Raw genomic sequence first — 23301 nt, 5'->3', positions numbered from 1 at the left:
ATACTTTACAACACAGAGTGTGTGAGAACGTGGGACAATGTCTCTCCCCGTCATTGAAACATAGGATATAGTTAGTTGCTGCGGATTGACAGAAAGTTAGACACCCGGGTGGGAAGGAGCCAGCACATACTGCCAAACCTTTATAAATAGTCCCCTAAGTCTAATTGCATTTTTGGAATGCCCCTCATTTGTGACTTTTTTAAGTTAGGGTATATGGAAGAGTGTATGCATCTACGTTTACAGGTGGCTAGTGTTTTGTTTATCAGTCTTTGGAAACATGTAGGATTTTCTCTTTTAGTTGAAAGGTCGGGGACGCTGGGTTCACTGGAACGATTTTATCAAGAGTACAAGTGTTGGAGACAAAAATACCAAAATTCAGGACATCATTGTCCCTACTATGGATACTGTTCGGTACACCTTCCTCATGGACATGGCTATTAAGTACAATAAGTAAGTGCCATACTTATCCTTACTTGCAGTCCTCAGACACCACTGTCATATCACTTCAGCTGTTTCAAATAACAATTCACCACGGCATGTACAGTTGAGCTCTTTTTTTCTTTTTCCTCAGGCCTTTGTTGTTTGTAGGGCCAACTGGGACTGGTAAATCAGTATATGTCAAGGATAAGCTAATGAACAACCTGGATAAAGATAAATTCTTTCCCTTCTTCATTAATTTTTCTGCTCGGACTAGTGCTAATCAGATTCAGGTGTGTATGGATTGAAATAACTTCTTAGCTCCTCTCTCTGCCTTCCTGTTAGGACAAAAACATAATCATACATGCTTCAAGTGGAACTATAGTCATCCATAGTAACGTTATAGTTGTATTATTGATCAGGGAGCAGTTTTGGACTTATCTAATATTTTTAGTTTTTAGGGCAGATATATTTTATAGTTGTGACCTATATGTAGTGTGCTAGTTACATATATTAAATGCACCCATTAGCGATTGCCCAGATATATATGGATAAGAAATCTTAACTGTAACATTTTTATTTTCTTAGACAACTGCATTGACTATTACTAAAGACTCATATTCTGGGGGTCCTGACGAGTCTCCAAAGCTTTTCACGGGTTGTTTTCTAACCTTCTGATCCATGTACTGTAGGTGTGAATTTTCACCATGACAAACTATTTGAATAATGCATAAATTCTTCCAGAATATTGTCATGGATCGACTGGACAAAAGGCGAAAAGGTGTATATGGGCCTCCTATGGGGAAGAAATGTGTCATTTTTGTGGATGACATGAACATGCCAGCATTAGAAAAGTATGGTGCACAGCCTCCTATTGAGCTTCTGAGACAATTCTTTGACCATGGAAACTGGTAATTCCAAATTCTGTAGCAGATATTTTCGCATGAAGTTTAACTTTTATGATTTTACACTTTTACACCTGACCATATCCTTAGGTATGACTTGAAGGACACTTCCAAAATCTCTCTGGTTGACGTGCAACTCATAGCAGCTATGGGACCCCCTGGAGGTGGTAGAAATGCAGTGACACCGCGATTCCTGCGACACTTCAACCTTTGTACAATTAATGCCTTTAGCAATGAGACCATGGTTCGCATTTTCTCAGCAGTTGTAGCATTCTACCTGAGAAATAATGAGTTTAACCCTGAATTCTTCACCGTTGGGAACCAGATTGTGAATGGCACAATGGAGGTAAGAAAAAAAAACCTAAACTGTACTAATATTATATATCTGAAACTGATCATATGAATAGGATGAACATTTAAATGAACACCTTCACTTTTCCTGTTTTATGAACTGAATTACATTTTATACAATTTAGCTCTGTTGTTTTTATATTTATATAAGTACTAGTCTTTTTACCCAATCAGATAATGGGTGCTGTGGTGGCGCACTCGCACAAACTCTCCTTCAACCCCATGCGCGCACAGGTGCACACGTTCCCATAAATCGCACACCCGCTAGTGACCTTCACTCGGACCCCTGCGCGCACACCGCGCAGCCATGTGCCTGCTCAGTGCGGTGTTACACACCTGTGCAGATGGAGTAACAGAGAAACCAGAGAGTAGGATCTTGATTTTTTTTTTTGTACATTGATTTTTGAAGACATCCATTAAACATAAAACCAAAAAATGTCCTTGATCATAGCACCTGATCTAAAATGTTGCTAGTACAGAGCAACTAGTGAGATTCATACAAGGAGAATATAGAAGTTAGAGAATAAAAGAGAAACTCAGGTTGTGGCTCTGGTACAGTTTAGACAGTTCTAATTTAAAGGAAAGTGCTACTGAGCCCAATGTGGTGGCTTTTTGCTTACATTGTGTTTTCTTAGGTGTACAAGAAAGCCATGGAGAACTTATTGCCCACACCAGCGAAATCCCATTACACGTTTAATCTTCGGGACTTCTCACGGGTGGTACAAGGGTGCCTCCTCATCAAGAAGGAAGCTGTGGAAAACAAGCGTGTGATGGTGCGGCTGTTTGTCCATGAAGTGCTGCGTGTCTTTTATGACCGTCTGGTGGATGACAGTGACCGCTCCTGGCTCTTTAGGCTGATAAAAGAGATCACTAAAGAGCATTTCAAGGAGAACTTTGATTCTGTCTTTGACCATCTGAAGCGGGGAAATGAGCCTGTAAGTGTGTTTTCTTCTATTTGCAAATTTATGCTACTTTGTAAGAGATGATTCTATTTTAAACGTACTTTAAATGGAGCTGTCTCCTGATTGTGTAATGATAAAGTATAATTAAAGGGCTATTTCAAGTATAGTTAATTAAAAGTGTCACTAAAGGGAAATTCCACTTTTGTTTGAGAAAAAGGTTAATACCCTCATTTAATTTCTATACATTGCATGAATTAATGGCAACCATTATTTCATCTTACTTTCCTTTTTTGTTAAATGTGTATATAAAAACATATATTTGCCAAAATGTTCACAACAGGAACTGCCAGATGGGTATGTCACACCCTGCTGCTAATTACTCAATTAATCCGGGTGTGCAAGTAGAGTTACAGTACTGTTGTCATGACTGCAAAGAAGATCAATTTGATCTTTTTGTCAGTTTCGTAAATGGATATGTAGCTATGAATGGAAAGATCATCTTTGATAACAGATCAGAAAGGACTTTTGCAAGATTGATCTACAGTGTGTTTGGCAGTTTATTCAAGAAAGTGAAACTTTCCCTTTAAGCGTTTCTCTATAATCAGAGCAGACTATGAGATTGCTAAAGGCCTAGGCAGCATAGAGGGACCATACTGTTAACAGAGTTTTGGTTTCAGCATGTAACACTATGATAGCCTCCAACATCAGTAAATGTGTAATGTAAGTCTGATATGCATGTAAAATATATTATCAGTCTCACTTGTCAGCATTTATAGTGTATGTAACCCCATTAACAACTATTCAGTGGCATAATAATAGGGGTTGCAGAGGTAGCGACCGCATCAGGGCCCTTGTGTCAGAGGGGCCCCAAGGGGACCTCTCTCAACAGGGGCGTAGCAATAGCCATAGCACCCATAGCAGCTGCTATGAGGCCCTAGATCAGTGGTTCCCAACCTTTTCCAGGTCGTGACACATCACGACAAACATTCAGATATCCATGACACGTCACATCATGCCAAACATTCAGATATACATGACACGTCCCGTATGATAGAAAAGAGGGGCTCAGTAACAATCTGATGATGCTGCAGGCACAATGAGGGGCTCAGTAACAATCTGCTGATACTGCAGGCACAATGAGGGGCTCAGTAACAATCTGCTGATGCTGCAGGCTCAACGAGGGGCTCAGTAATAATCTGCTGATGCTGCAGGCTTAATGAGGGGCTCAGTAACAATCTGCTGATGCTGCAGGCACAATGAGGGGCTCAGTAACAATCTGCTGATGCTGCAGGCACAATGGTGGGGAGCTCAGTAACAATCTGCTGATGCTGCAGGCACAATGAGGGGCTCAGTAACAATCTGCTGGTGCTGCAGGCACAGTGAGGGGCTCAGAAACAATCTGCTGATGCTGCAGGCACAATGAGGGGCTCAGTAACAATCTGCTGATGCTGCAGGCACAATGAGGGGCTCAGTAACAATCTGCTGATGCTGCAGGCACAATGAGGGGCTCAGTAACAATCTGCTGATGCTGCAGGCACAATGGTGGGGAGCTCAGTAACAATCTGCTCATGCTGCAGGCACAGTGAGGGGCTCCGAAACAATCTGCTGATACTGCAGGCACAATGAGGGGCTCAGTAACAATCTGCTGATGCTGCAGGCACAATGAGGGGCTCAGTGACAATCTGCTGGTGCTGCAGGCACAATGAGGGGCTCAGTGACAATCTGCTGATGCTGCAGGCACAATGAGGGGCTCGGTGACAATCTGCTGATGCTGCAGGCACAATGAGGGGCTCAGTGACAATCTGCTGATACTGCAGGCACAATGCGGGGCTCAGTGACAATCTGCTGATGCTGCAGGCACAATGAGGGGCTCAGTGACAATCTGCTGATGCTGCAGGCACAATGAGGGGCTCAGTGACAATCTGCTGATGCTTCAGGCACAATGAGGGGCTCAGAAACAATCTGCCGATGCTGCAGGCACAATGAGGGGCTCAGTGACAATCTGCTGATGCTGCAGGCACACTGAGGGGCTCAGTGACAATCTGCTGATGCTGCAGGCACACTGAGGGGCTCAGTAACAATCACGGGCGGGGGGGGGGGGGGGTGCAGTGGCATAGCTAGCATAGTTGCCCCTGTATAGGGAGTTTAGTTACCTCAGTATAGCTAGTATAGTGCCCCAGTATAGCCAGTATAGTGCCTCAGTATAGCTAGTATAGTGCCCCAGTATAGTCAGTATAGTGCCCCAGTATAGCCAGTATAGTGCCCCAGTATAGCCAGTATAGTGCCCCAGTATAGCCAGTATAGTGCCCCAGTATAGCTAATATAGTGCCCCAGTATAACCAGTATAGTGCCCCAGTATAGCTAGTATAGTGCCCCAGTATAGCCAGTATAGTGCCCCAGTATAGCCAGTATAGTGCCCCAGTATAGCCAGTATAGTGCCCCAGTATAGCCAGTATAGTGCCCCAGTATAGCTAGTATAGTGCCCCAGTATAGCCAGTATAGTGCCCCAGTATAGTGCCCCAGTATAGCTAGTATAGTGCCCCAGTATAGCCAGTATAGTGCCCCAGTATAGCCAGTATAGTGCCCCAGTATAGCCAGTATAGTGCCCCAGTATCGCCAGTATAGTGCCCCAGTATAGCAAGTATAGTGCCCCAGTATAGCTAGTATAGTGCCCCAGTATAGCCAGTATAGTGCCCCAGTATAGTGCCCCAGTATAGCTAGTATAGTGCCCCAGTATAGTGCCCAAGTATAGCCAGTATAGTGCCCCAGTATAGCCAGAATAGTGCCCCAGTATAGCCAGTATAGTGCCCCAGGATAGCGCCCCAGTATAGTGCCCCAGGATAGCCAGTATAGTGCCCCAGGATAGCCAGTATAGTGCCCCAGTACAGCCAGTATAGTGCCCCAGTATAGCCAGTATAGTGCCCCAGTATAGTGCCCCAGTATAGCTAGTATAGTGCCCCAGTATAGCCGGTATAGTGCCCCAGTATAACCGGTATAGTGCCCCAGTATAGCGCCCCAGTATAGTCAGTATGGTGCCCCAGGATAGCTAGTATAGTGCCCCAGGATAGCCAGTATAGTGCCCCAGTATAGCCAGTATAGTGCCCCAGTATAGGGCCCCAGTATAGCCAGTATAGTGCCCCAGTATAGCCGGTATAGTGCCCCAGTATAGCCGGTATAGTGCCCCAGTATAGTGCCCCAGTATAGCCAGTATAGTGCCCCAGTATAGCCGGTATAGTGCCCCAGTATAGGGCCCCAGTACAGCCAGTATAGTGCCCCAGTATAGCCAGTATAGTGCCCCAGTATAGCCAGTATAGTGCCCCAGTATAGGGCCCCAGTATAGCCAGTATAGTGCCCCAGTATAGCCGGTATAGTGCCCCAGTATAGCCGGTATAGTGCCCCAGTATAGCGCCCCAGTATAGTCAGTATAGTGCCCCAGGATAGCTAGTATAGTGCCCCAGGATAGCCAGTATAGTGCCCCGGTATAGCCAGTATGGGTAGGTGGTCCCCCCCGCCCGTCCCCGCCGCTGTTATTACCTTAACAGCGGCCGCTCTCCCCTCTCCGGCGCGTCTATTTATTCAAGCAGCGTATCTCCCGGCTGCTCTGTGTGTGATGCGCAGGAAGCAGGGCAGCGGCTTCCTGCAGCGGCGATATGTATCGCCGTTACTATGGTAACCGAGCCCTGCTTCCTGCGCATCACACACAGAGCAGCCAGGAGATACGCTGCTTGAATAAATACATGCGCCTGAGAGGGGAGAGCGGCCGCTGCTAAGATAATAAGGCGATCTGCGGGGGAGACGAGCAGGAGGAGCAGAGAGCGGCGACACATAGCTGGTGCTGCCGCGACACATAAATGTGTCGCGGCACACCGGTTGGGAACCTCTGCCCTAAAGCATAGGGGGCCCAGGTGGTACTTAATGTATTCATCATTAACTTTCTTGTGTTCCTCCACCATCAAACGTTGTCTCAGTGCCCATGAACTATGTGCTGTCTTGATTGTATGAGAATGTAAATTGCCCAATTAACTGATATCCATAGGGTAGGGGCAGCTGGCATTGCTTAAGAGTGCCTAGATCTAGGGGCCCCATGAAACTTTTGCTATGGCGCCCCATGACCTCTAGCTATGCCACTGTCTCTCAAGCACAATATTAGCCCTCTATTCACCCTATGTTGGTAATAATCACTTCTATAGATGCTTTAAATAGTAGTAATCATTGACAAACTGTTTCCCATCCCCTACTTGCACCTCTGACACTATTGTTATCCTTAGCAAGTTTTGGTGCACCGTATCAATTGTTATGTATAGAGTGCTTGGGGGGCCCCAATGTCTAACTTGCACCGGGGCCCATAGTTCCTAAGCTACGCCACTGCGACCATTCCTAGTGTTATGACTGCGCTTAGCAGCAGAACGATAGACCACAAATTGTTGCATAGACTGGTATGGAAACCAATGAGAAATAAGAAAAGGTTTACTGTCAATCAGTGCAAATATATACAAATGAGCAAATTACCACAGTGAAACCCACATAGGACACAACAATCCTAACTATATACAGTATATGTATATATATATATATATATATATATATATATATATATATATATATATATGTGTGTGTATATATATATATATATATATATATATATATATATATACATACATACATACAGTGGTGTGAAAAACTATTTGCCCCCTTCCTGATTTCTTATTCTTTTGCATGTTTGTCACACTTAAATGTTTCTGCGCATCAAAAACCGTTAACTATTAGTCAAAGATAACATAATTGAACACAAAATGCAGTTTTAAATGATGGTTTTTATTATTTAGTGAGGAAAAAAAACTCAAAACCTACATGGCCCTGTGTGAAAAAGTGATTGCCCCCCTTGTTAAAAAATAACTTAACTGTGGTTTATCACACCTGAGTTCAATTTCTGTAGTCACCCCCAGGCCTGATTACTGCCACACCTGTTTCAATCAAGAAATCACTTAAATTGGAGCTATCTGACACAGAGAAGTAGACCAAAAGCACCTCAAAAGCTAGACATCATGCCAAGATCCAAAGAAATTCAGGAACAAATGAGAACAAAAGTACTGTAACTGAGATCTATCAGTCTGGTAAAGGTTATAAAGCCATTTCTAAAGCTTTGGGACTCCAGCGAACCACAGTGAGAGCCATTATCCACAAATGGCAAAAACATGGAACAGTGATGAACCTTCCCAGGAGTGGCTGGCCGACCAAAATTACCCCAAGAGCGCATAGAAAACTCATCCGAGAGGCCACAAAAGGCCCCAGGACAACATCTAAAGAACTGCAGGCCTCACTTGCCTCAATTAAGGTCAGTGTTCACAACTCCACCATAAGAAAGAGACTGGGCGAAAACGGCCTGCATGGCAGATATCCGAGGCGCAAACCACTTTTAAGCAAAAAGAACATTAAGGCTCGTCTCAATTTTGCTAAAAAAAATCTCAATGATTGCCAAGACTTGTGGGAAAATACCTTGTGGACCGACGAGACAAAAGTTGAACTTTTTGAAAGGTGCCTGTCCTGTTAAATCTGGCGTAGAAGTAACACAGCATTTCAGTAAAAGAACATCATACCAACAGTAAAATATGGTGGTGGTAGTGTGATGGTCTGGGGTTGTTTGCTGCTTCAGGACCTGGAAGGCTTGCTGTGATAGATGGAAACATGAATTGTACTGTCTACCAAAAAATCCTGAAGGAGAATGTCCGGCCATCTGTTCGTCAACTCAAGCTGAAGCGATCTTGGGTGCTGCAGCAGGACAATTACCCAAAACACACCAGCAAATCCACCTCTGAATAGCTGAAGAAAAACAAAATGAAGACTTTGGAGTGGCCTAGTCAAAGTCCTGACCTGAATCCTATTGAGATGTTGTGGCATGACCTTAAAAAGGTGGTTCATGCTAGAAAACCCCTTAAATAAAGCTGAATTACAACAATTCTGCAAAGATGAGTGGGCCAAAATCCCTCCAGAGCGCTGTAAATGACTCGTTGCAAGTTATCGCAAACGCTTGATTGCAGTTATTGCTGCTAAGGGTGGCCCAACCAGTTATTAGGTTCAGGGGGCAATTTCTTTTTCACACAGGCCCATGTAGGTTTTGAGTTTTTTTCTCACTAAATAATAAAAACCATAATTTAAAACTGCATTTTGTGTTCAATTATGTTATCTTTAACTAATGGTTAACGGTTTTTGATGAGCAGAAATATTTAAGTGTGACAAACATGCAAAAGAATAAGAAATCAGGAAGGGGGCAAATAGTTTTTCACACCACTGTATATATATATATATATATATATATATATATATATATATATATATATATACATATACACATAGTGGGATGCGAAAGTTTGGGCAACCTTGTTAATCATCATGATTTTCCTGTGTAAATCGTTGGTTGTTACGATAAAAAATGTCAGTTAACTATATCATATAGGAGACAGACACAGTGATATTTGAGACGTTAAATGAAGTTTTTATTGGATTTACAGAAAGTGTGCAATAATTGTTTAAACAAAATTAGGCAGGTACATAAATGTGGGCACTGTTGTCATTTTATTGATTCCAAAACCTTTAGAACTAATTATTGGAACTCAAATTAACTTGGTAAGCTCAGTGACCCCTGACCTACTTACATAGGTTCATCCAATTATTAGAAAGAGTATTTATGGGGGTCAGTTGCAAGTTTCCCTCCTCTTTTAATTTTCTCTGAAGAGTAGCAACATGGGAGTCTCAAAACAACTCTCATATGACCTAAAGACAAAGATTGTTCACCATCATGGTTTAGGGGAAGCATACAGAAAGCTGTCTCAGAGATTTCAGCTGTCTGTTTCCACAGTTAGGAACATATTGAGGAAATGGAAGACCACAGGCTCAGTTCAAGTTAAAGCTCGAAGTGGCAGACCAAGAAAAATCTCGGATAAACAGAAGCGACAAATGGTGAGAACAGTCTGAGTCAACCCACAGATCAGCACCAAAGACCTACACCATGCAGATGGAGTCACTGTGCATCATTCAACCATTCGGTGCACTTTACACAAGGAGATGCTGTATGCGAGAGTGATACATAGGAAGCCTTTTCTCCAACCACAGCACAAAAAAATCTGCTTGAGGTATGCTAAAACACATTTGGACAAGCCAGCTTCATTTTGGAATAAGGTGCTGTGGACTCATGAAATTTAAATTTGTTGATTGGGCATAACAAGGGGCATTATGCATGGAGGAAAAACAACACACCATTCCAAGAAAAACGCCCTCTACCTAGGGTAAAATATGGTGGTGGTTCCATCATGCTATGGGGCTGTGTGGCCAGTGCAGGGACTGGTGATCTTGTCAAAGTTGAGGGATGCATGGATTCCATTCAGTATCAGCAGATTCTGGAGACCAATGTCCAGGAATCAGTAAGAATGCTGAAGCTGCGCCGGGGCTAGATCTTTCAACAAGACAACAACCCTAAACACTGCTCAAAATCCACTAATGCATTCAAGCAAAGGAACAAGTACAACGTTCTGGAATGGCCATCTCCGTCCCCAGACCTGAATATAATTGAAAATCTGTGGTGTGAGTTAAAAAGAGCTGTCCATGCTCGCAAGCCATCAAACCTGATTGAACAAGAGATGTTTTGTAAAGAGGAATGGTCCAAAATACCTTCCACCAGAATCCAGACTCTCATTGGAAACTACAGGAAGCATTTAGAGGCTGTAATTTCTGCAAAAGGAGGATCTACTAAATATTGATTTTTTTTTTTGCGGTGCCCAAATATATGCACCTGCCTAATTTGTTTAAACAATTATTGCACACTTTCTGTAAATCCAATAAACTTCATTTCACTTCTCATATATCACTGTGTGTGTCTCCTATATGATATATTTAACTGACTTTGTTATCCTAACAACCAATGATTTATACAGGAAAATCATGACGATTAACAAAGGTTGCCCAAACTTTCGCATCCCACCGTATATATATCATATTTCGCAGTGCTGCACATTAGATAAATGGGTTAACATACAAGGTAGGACATCAATTGAGCTCACAACAAAATAAGATCATGCAAATGATTTGATAACAGTAGACTGTTCTAGTCCTGTTCTAGTCCACAAGAGGAGTGACGGATAGTAAGGTTGCATAATCAAGCTGAAAACACTGAATGGGATCCCGGGCCGCAATCGCCCTGAAATGCAGGCAACCATGCACTGTGATTCAGTGGTGAATCGCAGCGCATGTATGGAAACATCAGACAGTGTAGTCTATGCACTGTCTGATGTCCCTGTGATTGCGTTTCCATAAGCGCAGCTGAAAGCGTGATATATGGAAATGAGCTCTAAAGGGTGAGGGTAGAGACAATAGTTGCATCTGTTGAGAGGGTGCCCAGCAGAACGTATTAAGGTGCTGATGTAGGGGGATACGCGTGCATGAAAGGGTGAGTCTTGAGGGCTTGCTTGAAGGTATTAAAGGTGGAAGCGAGTCTGATGGCTGGGGGTAGCATTAGTGAAGTCCTGCAATCGTGCATGGGAGGGAGATATGCGTGGTGCGAGCAGGTGCAGGTCAATGGAGGATCGGAGCGGGCGGGCCGGTATCTGCCCGTGGACAAGATTGGAGATGTAGGTCGGGCAGGTCCTGTGCACTCATTTGTAGGCCAAGCACAGAATTTTGAAATTGATCCTAAAGCGGATGGGGAGCCAGTGGAGGGCCTTACAGAGGGGAGTTGTGGAGGCGCTGTGATAAGAAGAATTTATCACTCTGGCTGCTGTATTCATTACCGATTGAAGGGGGGGGGGGCAATACGGTTAGAGGGGAGGCCAGACAAAAGAGAATTGCAATAGTCTAGGCGGGAGATGACAAGAGCATGGATGAGGAGTTTAGTGGTGCCAGGGGACAGGTAAGAGCAGATCCTGGAGATGTTGCAGAGGTGGAAGTTGCAGGATCAGGCAATACTTTGAGTGTGGTGTGCAAAGGAAAGTGCAGAGTCCAGGGTAACACCTAGGCAGTGGGCTTGGGATGTAGGGCGGATAATAGTGTTGTTGATAGTGATATTCATATCTGGGAGGGATGCAGCTGTGCGGTGCGGGAATATCTGAAGCTCAGTCTTGTCCTAATCTATCCTCCCTGGCGGTTAATTTTTTTTGCCACTTAGGCAAAAATACTTTTTTTTTTTTTAAGGTTTTTTTTTTTGTTTCATGTAAAGCTACCAGAGTGGTAGCTACATGAAACACCACTAGAGGGCGCATGTGTCCCTCTAGTGCGATCGTCGCCGGCATCAAAAGCAAACAGGGGAACGCGTATATAACGCGATCCCCTGTTTGGCTTCTCCTGTCGCCATGGCGACGATCGGAATGACGTCATGGACGTCAGCCAACGTCCTGACGTCAGACGCCTCCGATCCAGCCCATAGCGCTGCCCGGAACTCATTGGTCCAGGCAGCGCAGGGCTCTGGCGGGGGGGGGGCCCGCTTGCGCCGCTGCGTGCGGGCGATCGCCGCAGAGCGGCGGCGCTCGAGCTGTACGCACGGCTAGCAAAGTGCTAGCTGCGCGTACAGCATTTTAAAGTGAGCAAATCGCCCCACCAGGGGATGAGATATCTTCCTGCGCGGCATAGCCTGAGCTCAGCTCGGGCTTACCGCCAGGAAGGTTAAGCTTACATTACATATATATATATACAGACAAGGCAGACCAGCAGACAAGGGCAAGGCAAATCAGAGTTATGCTAGCTACACACCATACAATTTTCTGGCAGATTTACCTGCCAGATCGTTTTTCCAATCAATTTTTTTGTTCACTTCTATGAAAATCGATTAAAAAAAAAAAAAAAAAAAAAAAAAAGGTTCAGAGAATTGATCAGAAATTCAAGCGGAAAAACGATCGAAATTCAGATCGGACATGTTGGAAATCGCTCTGGCAGGTAAATCTGCCAGAAAATTGTATGGTGTGTACCTAGCATGAGAGTCGAGCATGGAACATTAGCCAGCAGGTCAGATCAGAACAGAGAATCTCAGAGCAGGGAGCTCAGAACACAGCGATTAGGACAGCCAAGCTGAACAGAGGTTCTGACAAGGTTCTGAGGTGGGTGCAGTCCTTAAATGCAAATACAAATAGCAGGTGATATAATAATGAAAACTGTCCAGGATGAGTTGCATGAGGGCCACCTGCTGGTGAATACTGAGAGTACTGCTGTCCAGATGCAGAGAGCCACCTGCAGGTAAACCCGAGAAACTGCAGGCAAGATAATGTCAGTGACGTGCTGCAAAATGCCATCTGCTGGTGAAGAGAGATAATGGCACAGTCCAGAAAACTGGTGCCACCAGCAGGTGCAAACACATAAAGCAGGATTCCTAACACCTAGACCCATATGCAATTCACTTTTTCACCTAAGTTTTCTCCTAGGAGATAATTTTTTATCTTCTATTTAAAATACATTTTTAGCACTTTGCAATTTAAAATGTACAAAAAAGTAGGTAAAAAAGACTATTAAAATTATTTTGAGTATTTTCTTGTTTGTTGGTGGTTTAAAGGGCATTATATTGACAAGTTGTAAAATTCTTTCCTAGGAGAAAACTCAGGAGAAAAAGTTAATTGCATATGGGCTCTAGTGTCTGAAAAATTAGTCTGACCATTGCTACAAAAAAGGCTGACCTTTGCTACAAGGGATGTTAGGTGGCATGCCTATACCCAGGGCCGGGCCGAGGCGACAGCCTTAGGATGCAGTGTGTGTGTGGGGGGGATGGGGGGGGGGGAAGGGGACGCACAACTCACTCAGCTATCATTCCCCTATTGTGATTGAAGCAGAGAGAAATAAGAAAAGGGGATAAGTGGCAGTGACTGCTAGCCAGATAACTAGAGATATTAACCACCCTGGCGTTCTGATTAAATCGCCAGGGTGGCTGCGGGAGGGTTTTTTTTAAATAAAAAAAAAACTATTTCATGCAGCCAACTGAAAGTTGGCTGCATGAAAGCCCACTAGAGGGCGCTCCGGAGGCGATCTTCCGATCGCCTCCGGCACCCAGAATAAACAAGGAAGGCCTTCCTTGTTTTGCTTATATCGTCGCCATAGCGACGAGCGGAGTGACGTCATCGACGTCAGCCGACGTCCTGACGTCAGCCGCCTCCGATCCAGCCCTTAGCGCTGGCCGGAACTTTTTGTTCCGGCTACGCTGGGCTCAGGCGGCTGGGGGGACCCTCTTTCGCCGCTGCTCGCGGCGAATCGCCGCAGAGCGGCGGCGATCAGGCAGCACACGCGGCTGGCAAAGTGCCGGCTGCGTGTGCTGCTTTTTATTTCATTAAAATCGGCCCAGCAGGGCCTGAGCGGCAGCCGCTGGCGGTGTTGGACGAGCTGAGCTCGTCCAGACCGCTCAGCTGGTTAAGGTGTTGGGAGCTCAGTGTGTGATGGTTGGGGTGGGAGGGATGTAGGGGCACACTTTGATGTCTCAGTCTTGGGTGCTGGAGGACCTTGTCCCGGCTCTGCCTATACCTATGCACATATCAGTGTTTATATTGAAGATTTGAGAGGCTGCAGTGAGGGCAAAGTCAGCATGAATTGTTTCATTCCAATATCTTGTGGGTCCACATCCCATGATCGCTAATTGGTCACAGGAAAGCAGTGTCAGCTTGGTATTGTAGTGTGCAGTGCAATAGACAGGGGTTACTGTAATTAATTTGTTCTGGGATACTGATAAATAAAATATTCCTTAAAAAATATTTGTATCATTTGTATATATAATGTCAATACCATAAGACTGATAATGGCTGTAATTTTGTAGGTCTCTGATGAAGATATTAGGAACCTGCTGTTTGGTGACTATATGAACCCAGATCTTGAAGGAGATGAACGTCTGTACTGTGAAATACCAAGTGTGCAGCAGTTTAATGATATTGTGGAGAGGTGTTTAGATGAATACAACCAGACCCACAAGACCCGCATGAACCTGGTTATATTCAGGTTTGTCTTCTCATCTTATCATATTGTACATACTGTGGCAATTATATCTATTCCTTTATATTGCAAACAAAATATAGGTTTGCTTTATAAATTAATCACCCTGTTCACCCTTACTTAACCTGACTAAACTTGATCCCAGTAACCTTGTTCCCTGTCCTTAATCCTCCCCCTTTCTTTTGACTAACACTAACCTTAACAAAAATAATTACCAAAACTTGTTACTTATTACCATAACTATTAATTTATTTATTCATCATGTATACCATTTCTTTGATCTAACCATAAAAAAGGCCCATCACTGACCCTAACATCATTCTAACACATTACTAAAGGTGGCCATTAACGATACAATCTCATGGATGAGAAATAGTTTCCAGTCATTATTATGATCAAAAAATGTATCAATTTCATTAATCTGATCAGATTGGTTAGCAGGTTTTCGGCCATTAGTGGGCTCGATCAATCGTTTCTCTTTGATCATAATGATGATCAGAAACAAGCGATCATACACTGGATTGTATTGTTACTGGCCACCTTTATACTAACCCTTCCTACCACTAACCTGTCTTTATCAGGAATACTTACCCATAGGGATGGGCAGTCCCGGTAGTAAGGCCAACTGGAGCTGCACCAAAAACACTGTGCACCAATAGGAACTGTTCTGTATATTTTATCCTATATAATAATCTGCCTGTGTCCCTGCATCCTCCTCTGTCCCTGTGTCCGTGCGTTTATTGCAGCACACATGCGTGGCATGTGGGCGGACTTTAGACAGCACAGGTGGACGGGTGCAGGGGGCAGGCGTGTGTACGTGCATTGCGGCATGTGTGTGCGTCGCAGCTGTTGTGTTGTGAGGGCGTAGCGTGTATGCGTAGCAGGCGCGTACACGTATGCTGACCGTGCGGGCTATGTTGCGTTGGCAGAGGCAATGGGGAGGGGATTGTGAGGGTCGTAGCGGCCAAGACCTAGCGCCGTTATTATAATGGGCCTAAGGTCTAGTGCACTATAATAACATATTTTACAGAATATTTCTGTTATAGTGTATTGGATTGCGTTCTTCTGTACACTGAAAATCTTTATAAACCTTGTCCTGCCCACATGGGATAATTTTGGAAGGATCTCACAAATGATTAAGTTGATTTGCAGTTACTGTAGAATAGATGGTGTGCACGGTATATGATCGATTCTTTCAGGACACAATCTATACTGTAATTAGATCCTATCTGATAATAATTTCCGTCCTGACAGATATCGTTCATTATCTTTGGGGGAAATAAACAAACACTCTTTTCTGCTGATAAGATATTAGATCAAAAATGTGATTTGTTTAATGGTTAAATAGGATGTGTTAAAATACTACAATATTGATACCATGTATGGGAATCTGGAAATTCCCAAGTATGTAAAGAGAACATTCCTTAATGGACTGCATACTACTGACAAACGTATATGGTATATTTATGTAACAGGTACGTGCTGGAACATTTGTCTCGTATTTGTCGGATCTTAAAGCAGCCAGCCGGCAATGCCTTGCTCGTTGGAGTTGGAGGAAGTGGACGGCAATCATTGACTCGTTTGGCCTCATCTATGGCAAAAATGAACATTTTCCAGCCAGAAATTTCCAAAAGTTATGGGATGAATGAGTGGAGGGAAGATCTAAAGGTAGGGATTTCAACAGAATTGTCCCCAGTTACGTTGCTGAGATTTCAAGAGTTCAGATTGGAGTAAAATAAATGAGTGACACATTATGGTAGATTGGATACAAGACTTAAAGGAAATCACAACTCATCAAAGGGATATTTGCATCTAAAATTAGAAATAATGCCAAGGAAATTACAGAAACACAACAAATCTATTGGAAATGTATTGGAAAAACAAACTGCTAACATGGTTCTAGTAGCCATGCACATGTGAAGGAGCTGAAGAAAGTCAATCATGTATAGCGATGCCTCATTTACTGCCAGAGTGTAACAATTTGAACCAAAGGTCTTTTGTATATGACCAGCATGATATGGATAGATCATACATGAAGATGCAGTGGTGGTGGGTGCTATTTGGACACAGCATGACTCCTAAGTGCTCCTCAGTCTTTAATCAGGGCAAGCTCAGGCCACAAATTGATATAGGTATTTGGTTTAAAGAGGAACTTTAACCAAGGACTGAACTTGATTCCAATAAGTAGCTGATACCACCTTTTCCATGAGAAATCTTTACCTGTTCTTGAATCAAGGGGGTCTGTATGGCTGATATTGTGGTGAAACCCCTCCCACAGTGGGATATTTTGACCATGGTCCTGACAGTTTGTCTTTGAACCTCGTTGCATTGTGGGAAATAATGGCCTTTTCCAACTGCTAATCAAGCAGTATCTCCCTCTGTATGTAGAACTCTCAGCAACAAACATTCCGTACAGATCACCGGGCAGAATTAAAGAGGTCACCACCAGTGATAAATGTCAGAATGTAAATCAGGGAGAGGAAAGATTTTACAATGGGTAAACACTGACTGAATAATCTATAAATGAATATTGTAAAAAATATGCAATTTTTTATTATGTTATTTTCACTACAGGTCCTCTTTAACAGATCAATACTCAAGGCTTTTAAGGGTCTGTTTATAAAATGGCAAAATATTCTACCTTTTTTATAAATATTATCCACACATTTCCCTCAATTTTATTCATAAAGTGTAAAATATAGGTACTCAATAAAGAATATACATTTCTCAGTGGTCCTTAATGGAATTTTAATTAATCAGAACCTATAAGTAGTATAAACCTTTAAGCGTTTCTTTTAGTGAAAGAAGCAGCAGGTTTATGTTAAAGTACCTCCACTGTATATTAAAAGCTGGGGAAGAAGAGATTTGCGGGCACCAGATGAGTTTGCAAAGCACACCACCACTGTATTACATCCCACCAGAGACAAATACTGGCGACCTGACAGACGTTTCACAAGCTATGCTTGCTTCCTCGGAGTATATTAAAAGCTGCTAACTATTTTTTTTAAGTCATACAAATAAATCCAAAGTACGGTATATGGTTTTCATGTATTTCTTTTTTCCTATTATTTGTATTTTACAACCTTTCTCACCACTTTACACTACAATTGGCCCAAACCAATTCACTTTTTCTCCTAAAATTTCTCCTAGGATATAATTTTTTTATCATTTGTTTAAAATAACTTTTACACTCTGCAATTGAAAAAAATACCAAGAAGTACATGAAAATGTACCGTCAAAATTATTTTCTTGCTCGCTTGCTGGTGGCTTTAAGGGCTTTTTATCTATAATGTGAAAATAACATCTAGGAGAAAACTTAGGAGAAAAAGTGAATTGGATTGAGCCCAATATGTTGATGTTGACTCCCAGTTTGATAAATGATAAATATTAGACCCAAAACATCTCTATCAAAGCAAATGCCGCATTGAGCCATTTTACTTCTCCCTTGTGAAATATAATATTGTTATACTATGTTTTGATGGAAGTATTCTGCCCAAAGAAGAATATATAAACCCCCGGATACCATCTGTATTAGGGTTCTTTCACACAAATGGGTACATAAAATACAAATTTAAAACATTCCCTGTGTGTAAAAATGTTTACTTTTAATGCAGAGAGCAGTAAAATGTTGTACTGTTTTGCTAATCAGCAAGTGTAATCAATGCCAGCCACAGGAGAAGCTCCCTGTCTAGTCTCTTCACTCTGCACCCCCTCCTCCTCTGCTGAATAGACACATTGCTGTTGCATTGACTGACTGTTGCATTGACTGTCACTTCAGCAGAGGAGTAGGGGGAGCAAAGTGAGAGCCCTCAAGTGGTTCTTCTATGGTACCTTTGTATGGTTTTGATTCAACCTGAAAATGGGTTCGAAGTTTTTCGGTGGTGTGCATTGAACTACATAGATCAGTAGGGACATTGTTAATTTAGTGGAGAAACACATCCATGGCCATAGTTTGAATAACATTATTCAGGTGAGAGAAAAGTAAAAAAGATAACAGATTAGAAATGTAAACACACTTTAAAGGAATGTCATTGTCATTGCCATTATTTTATATTATTTTGCCATTGTATCCCTTCGTACCAGAATCTACTGAGGAACGTAGGGGTGAAAGGACAGAAGACTGTATTTCTTATTACAGACACACAGATTAAACAGGAGGCCTTTCTGGAAGATGTGGACAGTCTCCTCAACACTGGGGAGGTCCCTAATCTGTTTGCTGTGGATGAAAAGCAAGAAATTGTGGAGGTAATTTGAAGGTAGTGAAACTTAAATGGTGGGTGGGTATCAGTCTGCTGTACAGATGTGTTGCTTACCTAATGGTAGTAGAACATACTGTTGCTACGGAGCAGTAAGGAGGGACTGCACAATGGAGCGGGAGTGGTAAAAAGGAGAACAATGCACTCTGGCTCTCTTGGCAACCCATCATGGAGGGACAGGGGCCACTGAGCACATGCTAGATTCTTGGTAGAGGTGACCCCAATAGCATGTGTATGATACTTTACTCTGACACATCTAAAGGAATAAGTTGAGGTTATCACCATCAGTGGCAGTTCCCAAGGCAGATGTCTGCTGGCTTGTCACAGCATTCCTGTTCTTCAGAGGACATATTCCTTGTTGAAGATATCAGCATCCACAAGTCTTTCCTGCTCATTACCTTTTTCTCAGGGATAGTTATTTTAAAAGGTGCACTCATTTACAGGCACTGTTATACAGATTGTGAGATGCTGTTATCTAGATACCAGATACTGTTATCTGTGTCAGATTTCTCTGGCTCCTCCTCCATCTCTATGTCAAGGGTCATCCTCGGTCTATGCAATGCATAGGTATTTACTGAGGAACATCCTCCTAATTGCTGATAGACTGAGGTGCTGAGATAGTGGTTGAGATTCTGCCATCTACTGCTGGGAACACACAATACTTTTTTTTGCGGCTGATTCTCCGCGCAATCGATTTACCATTCTGTTCTATGCTCGATTCTCTTATCTTCCGGTCATTTTTCTTATCTTTTTCCCATTCACTTCTATGAGAAATCGAGCAGTAAAACAATTGAGCGGAATATCGGACATGACGGAATTTATCAATCGCACGGCATCTATCGAATCTACCACAAAAACAAAACAGCAAACTGGCTTCAGGAAAAATAGGAACCTCCAGGAAAATATATATACAGCAATAAATATTATTCATAACTGTAAAGTAAAAAAAAAAAGAAACAGTTCTGATATCAATTGACGCAGAAAACGCGTTTAATCGTATCTCGCATGAATTCATATTCAATTGCCGGGAAAACTTTGGTATAGGTCCCCTTTTTAACAAGAGAATTAAGAAGCTGTACAACAATTTAAATGCCCAACTGATAATCAACTCATCTGCCTCCAGGGCCTTCCCATTCTCGAATGGGGGACGATAGGGATGCCCTCTTTCACCTGGACTCTTTAACCTGTGTCTTGAGCCCCTACTACTTAGTATTCAAAAGGATGAGAAAATAAAAGGTATAACAGTAGGTACTGAAGATATTAAAACACTGGCCTATGCTGATAAACTCCTGTTGACACTAAGACCCAGTAATGTCCCTATACAGATGCAAACGAATTTTAAGCAGTTTTGGTGCAAGTTCAAATTTTAAGTTCAATATGGAAAAAAGTGTAATCCTCGACCTAGGCTGCTCGATAGAAACAAGAAAAAGGATACAGGAATATAATAACTTTGCCTGGGAAAAAGTAATCAAGTACTTGGGGGTTGAGCTGGGTAGTAGTGCAGATAAACTATACTATCAAAATTATGAAAATCGAATGGAAGAGAGTAAAAAAATACTTAATGGGTGGGAATCGGCCTTATATTAATCTGCTGAGTAGAATAGCGATAATAAAGATGTGTATTTTGCCCAAAATAATATTCCTTATGCAGTGCGTTCCGATTGCCCTCCCAAGCACCTGGTTCAGGGGGTGGAACAGACTCTTCCAGGCTTTTATTTGGGCCAGATCCTCTTGCAGAATTAGCTACAACACAATCGGTAGAGCTAAAGCAAGGGGTGAGATGTCGGCCCCAGATATTTTATCTTACTATAAGTGTATACATCTAACAAGAATTGTGGACTGAAAAATAGAACACTATGAGATCAGGTAAAAACTTATGGACTTTATTTGAAAAAGACGAAGTAAATATGGATATGATATTTGCTTGGCACCCTATGAATGTTCACAAGCTATGGGGTACGTCATCCCCCTTAGTAAAACCCACATTGGGAGTTTTGTATAACCTAATGAAGACATGGCAAACTGGGGGAGGCCTTTCCCTCCTGCCATCTTTACAAGACAATACGGGTTTCCCACCCGCATCCTCAGCATTGTGGTTCTCCAAGAATGGTGTAAATATTGATACCCGTTTAGTACATATTTACAGAAATAAGGCTTTGAGGATTACCAGTATGATGGGGGGACGAGGAGAGTAAACTCCCTGGTGGCTTACCCAAATAAAAAGTTATATGAACAAAAATACCTATGTATACCTATTAGGAGTGATCTAAACTTATTTGAGAAACTTCTCCTACTTAATAATAGACCACCTAAAATAATGTCACTACTATACGACTTCTTAAAAATCACTAACCAATGTGATCTCCCTCCCTACCGTAAAAAAATGGGAAACTATCATAAATACCCCACGAGTGAGAAATGACCGGCAATGTGGTCTGCTATATGGAACAGCCCGGACTCAGACTTACAGTGGATGCAGAATAAAGTGGTATCTAGATGGTATCTAACGCCTGAACGGGCAACTAAATTTAATCCGAGGATGGGGGCCACATGCTCATGCTGGAGATGCGGGTTGACTGGGAGATCAGAAATTCATATGTGGTGGAGCTGCCCGTCTGTCACTCCCCTGTGGAATTAATTTATAGAATTTGGTAAACAAGGGGTACACACCAACTTCAATCTATCCATAATTAATGTGATCTTTGGTATAATAGAAAAGGAGGAGACTGAGGCACTTTTCTGATAGAAGTGGGTACCCTATATATATATAATAAAATAATAGCCAAAAACTGAAAGATCAAATACGAGAAATCTGGGGTAAGTTAACCCTCTGGGCGATACAATTACATCGCCCAGGAGGGGGCACAGCACTTTTTTTTTTATTTTTTAAATCATGTAGCGATCCCTGGGCTCGCTACATGATAGCCACTGCGCAGCAGCATCCTCCCACCCACTCCGATCGCCTTCGGCGATCAGAGTAAGCAGGAAATCCCGTTCAGAACGGGATTTCCTGCTGGGCTTCCCCGGTCGCCATGGCGACGGGGCGGGATGACGTCACCGACATCATGGACATCGGGACGTCAGAGGGAGTCCCGATCCACCCCTCAGTGCTGCCTGGCACTGATTGGCCAGGCTGCGCAAGGGGTCTGGGGGGGGGCTGCGCGGCATGGCGGGTAGCGGTGGATCGGCGGGTAGCGGCGGCGATCGGAGGTTAAACGCAGCTAGCAAAGTGCTAGCTGCGTGTAACAAAAAAAAATTTATGCAAATCGGCCCACCAGGGCCTGAGAAATTCTCCTGCGCGATATACCCCGAGCTCAGCTCGGGATTATCGCCCAGGAGGTTAAAGAGACACTAAAGCGAAAAAAAAATATGATATCATGAATTGGTTGTGTAGTAGGGTTCATTACTAGAACATTGGTAGTAAAAAAAAATATTCTCATATTTTTATTTTCAGTTATTCAGCTTTTTTTTGCATCATTCTCTAATATTTGCAGTTTACACATTACTAAGCATTCTAAAAGTTTTTGCAGAACAGGCAGTGAACTTTTGACCTGTCCTGAACTGTTTTCTGCAAAAGAAAAACACAATACAGTGGAGATAACCTAATCAGAAGTCCGTGCTCTCCACGACTTTCAAAATCGCAGAGCTCAATGGCTATTTGCATAGAGAACAACTGGAGTTTCTTAACTCTTCCTGTATATGTCTCTGCTCCTAATGCTTTATTTCTTAGCTGTACTACACAAGAAACAATTCATTATATCATTTTTTTTTCGCTTCAGTATCTCTTTAAGGAATAATTCCCTCCTTGCAGTCATATTGGCAGGACTATCAAGTACAGGCTAGGGAGGAGGGAGACTGGTGACTAGTCAAACTACAGATGACAGAAGGTGACCTGAGCGGACATAGTATACACATATACACATCTAAAGGATAGAGGGTTTGGAATAGAAGATGACAACCGGAGAACCTATTACAAATTCCTCAATATACCGCATGGTCTTTTGGGCTAGTGGGGATAAGTAATAGGGGATGGGAAAAAGCTGTACAAGGGACCCTTATGGCCACGACAAAGTATAACCTAGCCTACCTGGGGTATGAATGTGGAGTATGGTTGGGCTATGTATGCTGGCTGTATGGGGTTTGAATGGGGATAGGGGTGGTGGAATAATGGGAGGTGCCAGGTGCGGGTTTATCATTTACTAACTTTCAATGGTAGTGTGTTATATCTTTTTCTTTTTTTTTCAAACAATGATTCTAACAGTACCTGATATAAGGCTTATGCCTTAAGACAATCAGGATATAACCCAATGGGGGGGGGGGGGGGGGGGGGGGGGGGAGCTCAGTTTGAAGAAAAAAGAAAAAAAATGTGTGTTCCCAGCATTATAGATGTTTGGGAATAGAGCCATAAACAGATTTCATAATAGTAACCACAGTCATGATTAGCATAACAACTTTCACACATACAGTGGTGTGAAAAACTATTTGCCCCCTTCCCGATTTCTTATTCTTTTGCATGTTTGTCAC

General features: G+C 42.8%; 1 protein-coding gene across 1 annotated transcript in view; it reads left to right on the top strand.

Moving 5' to 3' along the window:
* DNAH12 (dynein axonemal heavy chain 12) overlaps positions 1 to 23301 on the top strand; it is a 257076-nt gene that overhangs the window by 125807 nt on the left and 107968 nt on the right. The window contains exons 37-44 of the mRNA XM_068253712.1: positions 299 to 450; positions 572 to 710; positions 1162 to 1328; positions 1413 to 1668; positions 2309 to 2608; positions 14349 to 14527; positions 15997 to 16189; positions 18605 to 18766. Coding sequence (XP_068109813.1) covers positions 299 to 450; positions 572 to 710; positions 1162 to 1328; positions 1413 to 1668; positions 2309 to 2608; positions 14349 to 14527; positions 15997 to 16189; positions 18605 to 18766 — 1548 coding nt within the window. The remainder of the gene's footprint in view (positions 1 to 298; positions 451 to 571; positions 711 to 1161; positions 1329 to 1412; positions 1669 to 2308; positions 2609 to 14348; positions 14528 to 15996; positions 16190 to 18604; positions 18767 to 23301) is intronic.

Source organism: Hyperolius riggenbachi, chromosome 9 (assembly GCF_040937935.1).
Source record: "Hyperolius riggenbachi isolate aHypRig1 chromosome 9, aHypRig1.pri, whole genome shotgun sequence".
NCBI classification, from domain to species: domain Eukaryota; kingdom Metazoa; phylum Chordata; class Amphibia; order Anura; family Hyperoliidae; genus Hyperolius; species Hyperolius riggenbachi.
The sequence above is the reverse complement of the archived record's forward strand: the minus strand, read 5'-3'. Positions and strand labels throughout refer to the sequence as shown.